The sequence below is a fragment of the Psittacula echo genome (genome assembly GCF_963264785.1).
Source record: "Psittacula echo genome assembly, chromosome: 3".
Classification (NCBI taxonomy): domain Eukaryota; kingdom Metazoa; phylum Chordata; class Aves; order Psittaciformes; family Psittacidae; genus Psittacula; species Psittacula echo.
Window position 1 is genome coordinate 114,301,260 of NC_137736.1, and position 13,443 is coordinate 114,314,702.

At 37.5% G+C, this 13,443-nt stretch overlaps 1 protein-coding gene across 1 annotated transcript in view; it reads left to right on the top strand.

Moving 5' to 3' along the window:
- TRPC6 (transient receptor potential cation channel subfamily C member 6) overlaps window positions 1-13,443 on the top strand; it is a gene marked incomplete at both ends in the record, with an annotated part of 90,031 nt that overhangs the window by 58,224 nt on the left and 18,364 nt on the right. The window contains 4 exons of the mRNA XM_080614194.1: window positions 5,275-5,460; window positions 5,860-6,024; window positions 10,730-10,943; window positions 12,785-13,012. Of these exons, the coding sequence (XP_080470320.1) occupies window positions 5,275-5,460; window positions 5,860-6,024; window positions 10,730-10,943; window positions 12,785-13,012 (793 nt within the window). The remainder of the gene's footprint in view (window positions 1-5,274; window positions 5,461-5,859; window positions 6,025-10,729; window positions 10,944-12,784; window positions 13,013-13,443) is intronic.

Consider the following 13,443-nt stretch of genomic DNA (forward strand, 5'->3'; position numbering starts at 1 on the left):
AAGTTAGAATCATAGAATCATAGAATAGTTAGGGTTGGAAAGGACCTTGAGATCATCTAGTTCCAACCCCCCTGCCATGGGCAGGGACACCACTCACTAAACCATGCCATCCCAAGGCCTCATCCATCCTGGCCTTGAACACTGCCAAGGATGGAACATTCATTACTTCCCTGGGCAACCCATTCCAGTGCCTCACCACCCTCTCAGGAAAGAATTTCTTCCTTAGATCCAATCTAAACTTCCCCTGTTTAAGTTTGAACCCGTTACCCCTTGTCCTGTCACTACAGTCCCTGATGAATAGTCCCTCCCCAGCATCCTTGTAGACCCCCTTCAGATACTGGAAGGCTGCTATGAGGTCTCCATGCAGCCTTCTCTTCTCCAGGCTGAACAGCCCCAACTTTCTCAGCCTGTCTCCATACGGGAGGTGCTCCAGTCCCCTGATCATCCTCGTGGCCCTCCTCTGGACTTGTTCCAACAGTTCCATGTCCTTTTTGTGTTGAGGACACCAGAACTGCACACAATACTCCGAGTGAGGTCTCACGAGAGCAGAGTAGAGGGGCAGGATCACCTCCTTTGACCTGCTGGTCACGCTCCTCTTGATGCAGCCCAGGATACGGTTGGCTTTCTGGGCTGCGAGCGCACACTGAAGCCGGCTCATGTTCATTTTCTCATCGACCAACACCCCCAAGTCCTTCTCCGCAGGGCTGCTCTGAATCTCTTCTCTGCCCAGCCTGTAGCTGTGCCTGGGATTGCTCCAACCCAGGTGTAGGACCTTGCACTTGGCATGGTTAAACTTCATAAGGTTGGCATCAGCCCACCTCACAAGTGTGTCAAGGTCCCTCTGGATGGCATCCCTTCCCTCCAGTGTATCAATTACTCCTCTCTACTGTATTACACCATCACTTAATGTTAGAGATAACACTGACCATGAAACTGACCATGATTCATGCAAAATAGGAGATGCCATAATCAGTAGAAACCACTATCCTCTGGAAGAAACTCCTTTCTTTGCCTCAACACTCTGTACTGGTGTCATTTAACGTTACACACCTGTTGCATTTGGTTTCAGATACAGTTTTTACAAGTATGGTGGAAGATCATTTTTTATTAGGAATAAGAACAAAAAAGTAGAAGATGACTTCTGCAGGAAAACTAACTGAACAGATGTGTCAAGCGGAGTGTAAGAATACTGTACCAAGGAAATACCTAATTCAGGCTTCCTGAGTAACTCTGAGATCTTCAGGATTTTATCTTTTTGACATGACTAAATGTGCTGCTTTACAGGTTTGATATTATACATAATTTTTTATTTTGGGAGATTGTGCTCATGTTTTTTGTCATCTAAATTGTTTGCCCACCCTAGGGCTAATATCTCTACTATGTCCATAAGGATGCAGATGATATCTGACAAATGTTGTCCTGCTGAGATGTGGCCTAGAGTTTTGAGAGGGACAGCTGTGGCCCAGTGCTATTCAAAATAGATAAGATTTGCATTTAGAACAAAGTCCTCTGCAGCTATAATGGCAGCAGTCTGTTTTATTGTTTAATGGGATGGAATGGAAAATGTGTTTTTAAATTAAGCATCGATATGTTACTATTTGCTGCAAATTAATGCCCCTAATAAGATCATCTGAGTTTGCTTTTCTGATGAGAAGCATAATTCGAATTTATCATCTCAAAGCTGATTTCCTTTTTGTTTTCATTTGTACAATTCCCATTACAGAAATCAGATCCCTTCCTTAAGGGTATTGACAGCTCTCTTAAAGAAAATGTAACATCATCTTTTAGAGAACTGAGGCACTGCAGGAGTAAGGGCCGTGTCTGTAAGGGAAATAGTGTGTTTGTCTACCTACTGAGATGCCTAAATACAACATTCATGTCTTACTTAAAATGCAGCTTGAAATCCTAAATCCTTGTATAGCAGTACCCATGTTTCTGGTCGTGGCCCCTGCAGTTCACTAAGCAGGGTCAGGGTATGGTCTGGAGCATGCTCCGTCTCATCTGTGGGGTTCAGTGTCAGCTTCTGTCCTGAGAGCCTTTTCATCCCAGGCAGTTTGGGGGACAGCAGGAGCTTGTGATGGGTCACAGGAGGCTACATAGAGAAGGCCTCTTTTTTCTGGGAGAAACAGCCATGCTGATGCTCTCCTGCTCTCCCGGCCATGCTCTCCTGCTCACACATGGTCAGAGGTGGGACAAGTCGTGACCAGCTGAGTGACCATGGCCTGCTTGTTCACTTACCTGGGACACCAAGACAGTCTGTGGCTGCTCCTACCACAAAGGGCAGGTGACCCCACTCAGCAGTAGCCACTGTCACCCCCACCCCTCCTGTCATTCCTCTGCCACCAGCACCTAGTTCCCCTGGTTCCTCATCCACTACAGTGCTAACCCCAAAGCATCACTTTCCTTTTGCAGGGCAGGAGCAGCCAGTGCTGCCCCTTCATCTTTGGTGTGGCAAAATTTGGCAAAACTGTTTTTTTCCTAAACTGCTGAAGAGCCCTGAACCACTGTTGCCACATGCATGTTGTCACACGCGTGCTGTATTGCAGAATTAAAGGCTGATTCTTTTTAGAGCCTCCAACTATAGTTCAATTGCAAACTTCCTTCCCAAGTCTCCCAGGACTGCTTTTTTAATTCATTAAGTTTCAATTTGCAGTGAAGGAAAACTTGTGGAATTAACTGTATGTCTTTGGCCATTTTCAAAACTAAGTTAGGCCAAAAAAATTCCCGTATTCCCTTGATTCACATCAATGGTGAGAGACATGGGAGACTGGGGGGAGAAAGGGAACTTTCTGTGCATGTGTGACAGAATGTATTAATAATTTTTGCTGTCACTTCATATGGAAGTGGACCAAGGAGACAAAGAGCAAAAGGCAGCCAGTGCAGTAGTCTCTGCAAGTTAACCCACTTCATTTCTTAGAACTGAAGTTGCCCAAATAGAGCTCCCTGACTAATGTTCAGACCCTGACAAATCTTCCTGTAGCAGTTTAAGACATTATCATCCCATCTGTCCTCTATAACCTTCCCTGGAAGGATAAATTCTTCATAAGGAATATGTCTGAAGACAGTGACCTGTGAACTGGAGTGGGGCCGTGCGCTGCCTTCAGCTGACTCTGCTAGGTGACAGAGAAGCTGTGCCATGGCTGTGGTGGAGGCATGGTGCTGGGCAGCCCTCAGCTCCTCAGAGCTCATCTGCTGTAACCTGACCGGTGAGGACCTTTCAGCTCAGCTACCACCACTCGTCACGGCTGTGGCAGTATTTCGCAGGAGGGGAAGCTGGTTTAGTGCATTTGTAAATGAGAAAATAAACGAGTGGAGTTTATGAATGAATTTACTGGCTGCTAATATATATATGATACCATGTACAAACCTAAATTCAGAAGGGGTAATTCTGCTAAGTGTGAGTGGGGGTGTCTGGCATTTCTAAAAGTAGGTGTTCAGTGTTCATTCCGGTAAACAGGACTGCATTCAGAAAAAAATCATATTCATCATTATAATAAATTTTATATGATTTTTCTTTTGAGACTACCCAAAGGCATTGGACTCCACTGGGAGTCACCTGAAATGGGAAATACTGATGAAGAGTGTGTGAGAGTGTGCATGTACAAATATGTCCTACCAGAAAATACACACACACCAGTATATTACAAACATATTACACTATTTTTAAGAGTTATTTCTGAAGGCCAAATTATTTTATTCCTAAGTTTATTGAAAAATACTCCTTTTTTCAGTCAAGGTTCAAGGGTCAGGTGTCAGTTTGGAACAGTTCATGGTACCTAATCGTACAAGGGTGCATAAGTTGACTCTTATGCACAGTTTTTCCTTTTGTCTGTGAACCTCAAATAACTACTTTTTCTTTCATTTTAAAGAGGACATTTACGTATTAAGATGACTGAATACTGAATCTTATCTTAGCTGCTGCTATAAAGATGAAAGCCAAACAGAAGATGATATATTACTCTCCAAAAATGTCTTTCTGTAGTGCCAGGAAGTCCGGATTTTCGTTAATCTTTCTTATTACTCTTCTGAAGAGAGGGAAAATAAATAATACATTAAAAATATGTAGCATGTCATGAAATGGTTAGTTTTAGTATTTAACTTCTCTTGTCTTTGTAGAGAAATTAAAGTTTCTTTCTCTTGTATAACAGATCTGAGCTATCTTGCTTACATTACAGTATTAAAAAAATAAATCACTGGCACTTTTATGTAGACATACAATAGTGTGTATAACTATTTGTCTGTGAATGTTTGCATCTATCTAAGTAAAGTGAAATGTAAAACTTGGATGCAATCCTTTAATATATTAAAGTAATAAACTGGTGTTGTGGGTAATAAAGCAGAAACATGCATGAAGTATAGCCTCAGCAAATAAAATTAGGGTATTCTATATACTCAAAATAATGGTTTATCTTCCAGGGTGTGCATCTTCCATTCCTGCATGAAGGAAGTAATTAAAAAGAAGGGACTAAATAGAGACTAAGAGTGGGAAAAGAGGGAATGCTATGAAGAACAGACTGGAAGAGGGGAAAATGTGTCACTACAATAAAAGGATTCCTAGAAAAATACTTTGAACATAAAACAGAGACTACATGAGCAGTCCTGTATGGTGTGGGGTGGTTTGGAAGGTTTTATTTTTATTCTTTGGGAAAAATTCTACAGCAGTTTCATCTTTTTAAGATGTTGTTCACACATATGAGTAAATATCCTGTAAGGTCTAGGCCAGGGGCAGTATGCTCGTACATAGTTTTTAGCTTTAGATATCCATCTATATCTATAGGCACCTGACTGTCTGTCTGTCTAGCTATGTTAATCTTTTATGACCCAAACACAGCTGCAAGTAAGGGGTGGTTAATGATCTGTGGGTTGCAGTGATCAAAATTATCTTTTTCTGGTTGATTTGTGCATTTTGGAAAACAATGACTCAAAACTTGAAATAGTCATTAAAGGATGTCCTACTATATTTCTGAAAGTGTTTGGGTTTTTTTAAACTTGCAATTGGCTCTAAAGCAAGTCTAGAGAAGTAAGTTGTCTGTAAAAGGTGATAATGTAGAGTCCAAGGTAACCAAGGTGAAACAAATCGTATTCTTTGAATGCTCAAGGGAAGCAGATATCTGATACCAAAGTGATGTTAATCTACCAGACAAAAAAAACCCAAAACATAACCAGATGCAAACAAACTATTGATGCTTACAGATGCGTAGCTGGGATGTAGAACTATTTCTCTCATGTTAGGTCAAAACAAGAAGTTATTTTCTTTTCTCTTTTCTTTTCTAGAATGATTACAAGAAATTGTCTATGCAATGCAAGGATTTTGTAGTTGGACTCCTAGATTTGTGCAGAAATACAGAAGAAGTGGAAGCTATTTTGAATGGTGATGTAGAGATGAGCCATAATAATGGAGAGCACGGTCGCCCCAGCCTTAGCCGCTTAAAACTTGCCATTAAGTATGAAGTTAAAAAAGTAAGCAATTTTGTTGACCAAGCATACATATCATCTTAGTGGTATTAAATTATGCTACTATTAAATGTTTATGTTTTGGTAGCCTATAACACTAGATTTTGCCTGGATAAATTTTATGTTTAATTATCTTTAGATGGAAAGTAATAGTTTGTGATGGAACAGAGGGTCATTAAAATAATAGATATTTAATTAAAGGATTTACTGTTGCTGATAGCACATGCCTGCCTGCTGGGATTATGCTCATCAAAAAACTTTTTCTTATACCTTGTTAGTGTTGCTCTGGATCTGAGCTTGAGTTGTTGCTATTCCAGCATTCTTAATGTACTTCATATAGGTGTTATTTTAATAAAAGATTTTCTGAAAGCAATACTTTTTTTTTGCTCCTTTTCTTTGTTACAGTTTGTAGCACATCCAAACTGCCAACAACAGCTTCTTTCAATCTGGTACGAGAATTTGTCAGGTTTACGGCAGCAGACCATGGCAGTGAAGTTCCTAGTTGTTCTTGCTGTTGCGATAGGACTGCCCTTCCTTTCCATGGCTTACTGGATTGCTCCTTGCAGTAAGGTCAGTCTGTGAAATCTTGTAATGGCCTTTTATTAACTCCTGTATCATCTGTATGTAGCTTCCAGTCTGGCAAAGATAAAGCATGACTATAAATTACTTAAATAATACTGTAGAAACATGTTATTTTAATGGAATGACTCAAGATTGCATGTTAGGACAATCGTAGTTAAGACAGGTAAACGTATTATGTTAAAGGCTGTGTATATTAAATTAAATGGCAATGGCTGAGCAAGAGTTGCGTTGTAGAAATGGTACTTCAGAAACAGAGAGAAACCATTCTTTATTTCATTGTTGCTGTAGTAGGCAGATGCAAAGGATCATTTCCCATTGATTCAGAGTTAGGCTAAGTGTAGGCTGTGGGTTGATTCCAGTTACCTCAAAGGCAATTTTATTTTTTATTATTAAAAATTAATAGATAAAAGTCACTGAAATGTGAATACCAGAAGTTAGAACAATCATCATCAGTTTTAACTGTTGACTTGTCAAGACAGTGCTAATACTTATTATCAGGAGGTTTTTAAAGCAGTAACACAGCCTCCCTTGCCTCCATTTATAATGAATGCACAGGCTGGATTTGGATGCTACCACTGTGTCTGTTTCAAATGATATATAAAGTATGGAAAACCTTTCCACTGAAGATGGATTACAGTCTCTGACCTCTCTGAACTTTATGTTGAATCTCTGTTTTATTTGGTCACAATCCATTTTAAATGGACACTGATGGACCCTTGAGAATATATTAGAGAGAACAAAAGAGATCATGTAGGGTTTATTCAATGGGTTACAGTATAGCACCCATGATTTTAGCAGGTTGAATCCTGTGCACATATGGTGATTCCAAGGGAAGAGGAAGGTTGAAAGGGAGGACTGAGGCCTTTGTGTTGCTTTGGTTTTATTTATTTTTTATTGTTCTCTGAGAGAGGAAAAGTGGGCCTTTTTTGTTTTGACATGCTTTTCATTTATTTCAGTCTGGACAATAAAGATTGGTTATATAATTTTCACTTCTGTGTATAGTGACTAGGATTTTTATGAATGCTTTTGTCTTACGACATGTCTTGAGATTGAGCGTACTTCAGTAATTGCTTTTCAGCTCTAGCAGTGACTTTCTATTTGTCATTTTCCTTTTTCCAATGATTTATCGTATCTTAAAGTAGTTTTGAACCATTGTGCATTCTGAAGAAAGCTATTTCAGAGTACCTTTTTAAAGTCAAGGTTCAAAGAACAACATCCTTTAAGGTTCCACTTCCTTTGTCAGTATTTAATTGTCTCATTGTGTGATATATATGTTGAATGCTTTTTGTTTCATTGCATTCTGCAAATACAAAATCTAATCCACCTTTTTTCACTAGTTCCCACTTCTTACCTTGTGCTTCACTCATACTTCAAATTTTGCTTCTTCTGGGTTTTGAAGACAAAAATACTCACTCTTTGATTTCAGGATAGGATGGCTCCAATATGGAACATGGTCTGTATCAGCAGAAACTATTCTGTGTATGAATAGATGGAATTTTATAAATCTCCTCTCCTACTGAGATAAAGTACCCATTGTTTTTCCAGGTTCGGCACTGTAGGGCACAGTGACAGAAAAGTGAAAATACTCACAGTATTTTTGGGGAAAATAACAGCTTGCAGTGGAGTTATTGTGACACATTCTTTATATTCTGATGCCATGGCTCTGAGAAAGGCAAAAATATCTTTACAATATTTGCAACATCTCTGTCAGTTACCTATATAGCTGACCAGTTTTATGTTTAGGAAAACAATAACTTGAGTTTGGACCGCAGATACTGAATTGAGAGTTTCATATCTGAAAGAAAATTCATAGAAATATGTGGACAAAATCCTGTTGTTTTGACAGGAATTCACTAGAGTCAGATGCTGAAAGGAATTAAAATTGCCTCTTATTTGGGTTTCAGCCAGCAAGCCACATGGAGGCACTTCAAAGATTTGTGACCTGTTTGCTCTGCATTTCTAATTGGTAATTCAGTGTAACAGCTGACATAATTAACCCCAAACCTCTAGAACATTATTTTGCTACATGACATTTTGAAAGCATAAAAACTCTTTTCAGTTATCTCCAAGAATCTGTAATGTCTATGATGTTCAGCTGTAATTAATAATAGAATTTAGGATTTTAGTTTTATTAATTCATAAATAATTCACTCAGCCCCTGGCCAAGATGAAGGATCTGATCTGAAATTGAGTCTTCTTTCACTGTTCCCAGCCACCTGGGTTGGCATTTCTAAAAAAATAACTTGGTACGTTCCTACATGCTTTCTAGAAGCATGTTTTGGGGGTTATACGTATTCCTCTTTCACACTGTGGTACAGGAAAAGAAATTGAACGTTATGTCCAGTATATGAGGAGCTAGGAAATTGCTTTTCCTAAGAACGTATAAGTATTATCTCTTTTTTGTTATCAAGCCTTTTCTCCTTTGTGACAAGTGTGCTACATAAAGTCCTATTTTATCATTTCTGTATCAATACCATGCTCCATCACGTGATGATACTGATTGTTTCTGCAGAGTCACAACGGAGAAATAATGTGAATCACTGACCCAGTCCTCAGTGATTTCAGGTGACCCTGTATACAGACAGATACATGTTGAAATATCCACAAGTATAACTAGTGTATATCTTGTCCTAAACCAAACCAACCTACAAAACACTCTCCAAAACTGTATAGCAAACCAAAGACTATAGTGCAAAGCATCAGAAACCAGAAAAAAAACCAAACAAAACAAAACCCAAACCCACTTAAATTACAGTATGAGATTCTGAGCATTTAGAAGACCATGTCTTGGTCTGCATGCCTTGGTCTGTGAAATGGGAGGAAATTTATTATGTCAAAATGCACAGTGAAAGTGTATTAAAGAGGGACTCTAGTTTATAGAAGAGTCCAAACTTGCGAGGTTATGGCCTTGTCTTTACATGTTGTTTTTAATTTCCCTGATTCGTGCTTTCTGACCTATCCCTTCTCTGTAAAGAGATTGGGAATTTTAAGTGTCATTTAAAGATTTTATTGGATCACTGTTACATGGCAATGTCATAATAGCTTCCAGCATTTGTGTTATCAGTTCAACCATAGTCAATCCTACTTCCAGGGAGATTTTAGTATGTGTACGTAAGAAATTATTTTTGTCTCTTTTGAGGGGTGGAAGGGAGGGCAGTAGTAGTTCAGTCTTTTAAAAAATTTTCTATTTTTTGATCGAAGCATATATTAACATTAGCTTCTTCAGTATCTTTTCTTCTTTTCTGGGTATGTCTCTTTCTGGCATCTTGTCTCCTAACCCATCTTAATTTGTGAACACAAGAATAATGCATTTAAAAGGACACTGTCAAGGTACTTTATCATTTTTCAGCTCTGCTTTATTGTGTGTTGTTTATGACTGTTTCCTCCTAGCTTGAAATAAAATCTTTCCCCATGACGGTTACCTGTTCTTTTTGTAGTTCACGCAAAATAATTGGTTGTTGAAGTTAATCTCATGAGGCTGCTGGAATATTTTATTTAAGAAAAGATAAATTAATTTTATTGAGTGAGTAAACTAATGAATGACATGGGTTTGCAAAACAATATAATAGAGAAAGAAGATAAAATTTTGTGCCTGCTAACCTTGACAGTGTTCCTTTAACAGTATCTTCTTTTTACATTCGTCTAGTTCTCTTAGTGTTATCTGTATTTGAAAACTTAGAATCGCATCCTTGGCTGCATCCTCGGCTGCATCCTCTTATACTGTGTTTCTGTAAAAGCTGACTGTAAGGTCAGAAAAATTCTGACTTTGATATTGAAACAAGTGTAGCAAAAATATGAATACAAATAACTTCTCTTTCTGCTTTCCCCTCCCTTTCCCAGACCACAGACTGTTATATATTTCAGCTGAGATCCATGACACTTGCTTTCAATTCTTTCCAGGGAATTTTGGCAGAGATATGGTCATAATCTAATATTGAAAAGTGTTTTTCTACAGCTGCTAACCAAGTGAGCAAGCTGAGACTTTTAATACAGGCACTTTCAAAATAAATAATTGCTAGAAGTTCAGCCTTGTGTGAGCTTGCATAGAGCTTCAGTTTTTTAAATGTCACTCTAAACCATTTTAAAGTTGTTCCTATTCAAGACATCATGACAAATTTGAGGACATATCCATTAAAGGAGTCAGGAAGGAAATGAAGACCCTATACAGAACTATAGATATGGCCTTTTAAGGCCTCATGAATTTTTTTTTTTAAGGGAAAATAAGTTGGGAAAACTGCACAACAATTGTGCTGAGTATCGTGTCAGTCAGGAAACAGAATTCTTCAGTCATAATTCACTTCTCATGATGATTTAATGTTTTTAGTATAAAAATCTCATTGTCTTTGTTGCCATATAAGGATGACTAGCATGTAAGAAATTCAGCAACTATAATACATTTTTCTCTTGATTACCTATAACAGACATAGGTGCCCCCAAATAATTACAGATTTATTTCAAAACACTGAGTTAAAAATACATGTACGGTGAAACTGGTAGTTTTTCCCTCTGAAAATAGTAAATAAGTAGAAACTTTTAAAGGTGACTGTCAGTATGGCATCACAGTAAACAATTTTTTCCAAATATTTGTTCCTGTATGTTATTGAAATACATATTTATCTGTGTTACTGTTCTTTTCTATACATTTTTGAAGAAGGCAACGCAATATCCTTGTGTTTCATAACCTCTGTTGCAGCTGGGGAGGATAATGCGTGGACCATTTATGAAGTTTGTAGCCCATGCAGCCTCTTTCACCATTTTTCTTGGTCTGCTTGTCATGAATGCAGCTGACAGATTTGATGGCACCAAACTTCGACCTAATGAAACAACAGGCAATGTAAAACAGCTATTTAGGATGAAAACATCGTGTTTCTCATGGATGGAGATGCTCATTATTTCTTGGGTAATAGGTAAAAAGTAATTTTCACTTAAATTTGTCTTGCTATGATTTTAGTGAAGCTGGATCCAATTTAATCCTTTGCTATTAATTTTATGTGTAAAAATTGCAACAAAGGGAGTTTATTCACCTGGCTGCATTCCCACACAGGCCTCATATTTCTTACTGGATGTCAGTGGGATTCACATGTGCCTAGTTCATCACAACCATTCAGGTTAGAGACTTAGGTGAAATCTACATTGTCTCAATATGAATAAATTCAGTTTTATGACTATCAAAGGAAAGTGTCTACAAGTTTTCTATTTTGTTTTTAGCCAGGCTGTGTCAGCCCCCAGGGGGAAGGATTTCCACATCATGGGCCAAGTTTTTTGTGTCCAGTTTTCTCTTTCTTGTTCTCTTATTTTGCAAGTATGCCTGCAGAATTGATAGTGTGTAGCTGGATATGTTATTGACAAAAGCGAAGAAGAATATAGCCCCTGAACATTCAGTGGTAGATTTTTTTCCCAAAATAGGGATGAAATTAATATTATGAAGAGTACTCTGAGCTGACCTGTTCAATTTGGTAATGTAGTACTATTCAGCATCAGAACTTGACCCTAAGTATGTACCCTCAAAAATATTTTACCTGTCTCATTCTTACTTACAAGTCCAATACCATTTATACCAATGGACCACATATTTTAAGGATCTGGGATCTGGTTGTTAGTTAAGCCAGTAATATGGGAGAGTTAAATTCAAGCTAAGTAAAATCTGTTTCTATTCAAAAGTTTATGAATTTAAAATATTTTGCTTTTATGAGCTCTCTGTGATTGAAATGGGAGCCATTTGTACGCCAGCTGATTCTGAGCTTTGAAAGACTGACAGTCTTTATTTATTTCATCATAAAGCTATCTATAAAATAACATCATTGTGTATTATAGGAATAATATGGTACTTAGATTTCCAAATAGTCTATAAATGTCAATGTTTTCATCTGATAGTAACAGAGTAAATAATAATTTCCCAATTTGAAGTTCTAGGTTTCTAATTTAATCTTTTTATTTATTTTCTCTGTTGTGCATAAGATGGTTTATGAAAAAAATGGTTCAATGCATACAGATGTAGTATTGAATTTAGTTACTGTAATTAACATTATTGTTGTTCTTATCTGAAAATGATGAAAAGTTCCTTCAGACAATTTGATAAGTGAAAAAAATAGTGACATTGTTTCAATTCATTTTTTTTATTGTCTCTCTTTAGAATCCTATAGATGTAGTTCATGACTAAATAAATTTTATCTTGAAAAGGACAAGGATTTGCTCAATAAAAAGGATGCCATAAACTAATACTGTACTCCTATATTTTATTATTAAAGGAAAACTAGTAGGAATCAGATACCTGTTCCCTGTTGAAGAAGCATTAGGTCTGATTCATACTTTCATGCTGGTTTTTCACGTGTATTTGCAATTGCAGTAAAAGAGACTGTACTCAAGGTATTCTGCAAATAAGGAAATGTGAGTTTTGCTATTAGTTCTAGCACTGCTATGTGATCATATCAGAGCATTTCTGCTCCTCCCCTCTCCTCTTGTCTCTGTAACAGATGGTAATACTCATATCCCATTATTCTTTTTGAGAGCTTTTGTAGTTGTACAGGAAAAAAGCGATGTGAAAGATTGTTTTAATTACTCACGAGAAAGAAGGATTGGGATGTATGTGAGTTGGCAGGCTCAAGGATTTTAGTTTATGTTCAAACTCCCACTGACCAAAATTGTTTTGCATTTGGCTGCAACTTGGAGCATATGTTATAGAAAATAAAATTTCAAATAAATATGAAGATATAAAAACACATTGTTTTCTCTGTTCTGTCTTATACAGGCATGATATGGTCTGAATGTAAAGAAATATGGTCTCAGGGTCCAAAGGAATACCTTTTTGAGTTATGGAATATGCTTGATTTTGGTATGTTAGCAATTTTTGCAGCATCATTCATAGCAAGGTTTATGGCATTTTGGCATGCATCCAGAGCCCAGAACTTCGTTGATGCAAATATGAAAGATCTGACAAGTCCAACACTGGAGCCCAACATAAAATACTACACCTTGGGTGAGTTAATTGTACATGATTAAGATTTACTTAGAAGAACTGATGAAGATGAATCAATTTTCTGCCACTAATTTAGTTCTACAATAAACTGCTTAATATTTCCCACTCCTTCTTCTCTTTCTCATCCCTATTATTTGATCACAGTTCTCACAGCTCATACATTTCTTTGGGGACTGTTCTAGACCTCAGGTGCTGAAATGATCCAAGATTGAAATAACCCCACTGTCATCCACCGTTTTAAATATTATTATAACCCAGGTCATTTGATCTGTTCAGTTACACAATGCTATCCTGCATACACTTGTGTTGGTACAACTGTAAATATGATGTACTATAATGAAGGAGCAGAACTAAGTAATGAGATGCAGGAACTTCTTAAACCTGTTTTCATAGAATCATAGAACAGTTAGGGTTGGAAAGGACCTTGAGAT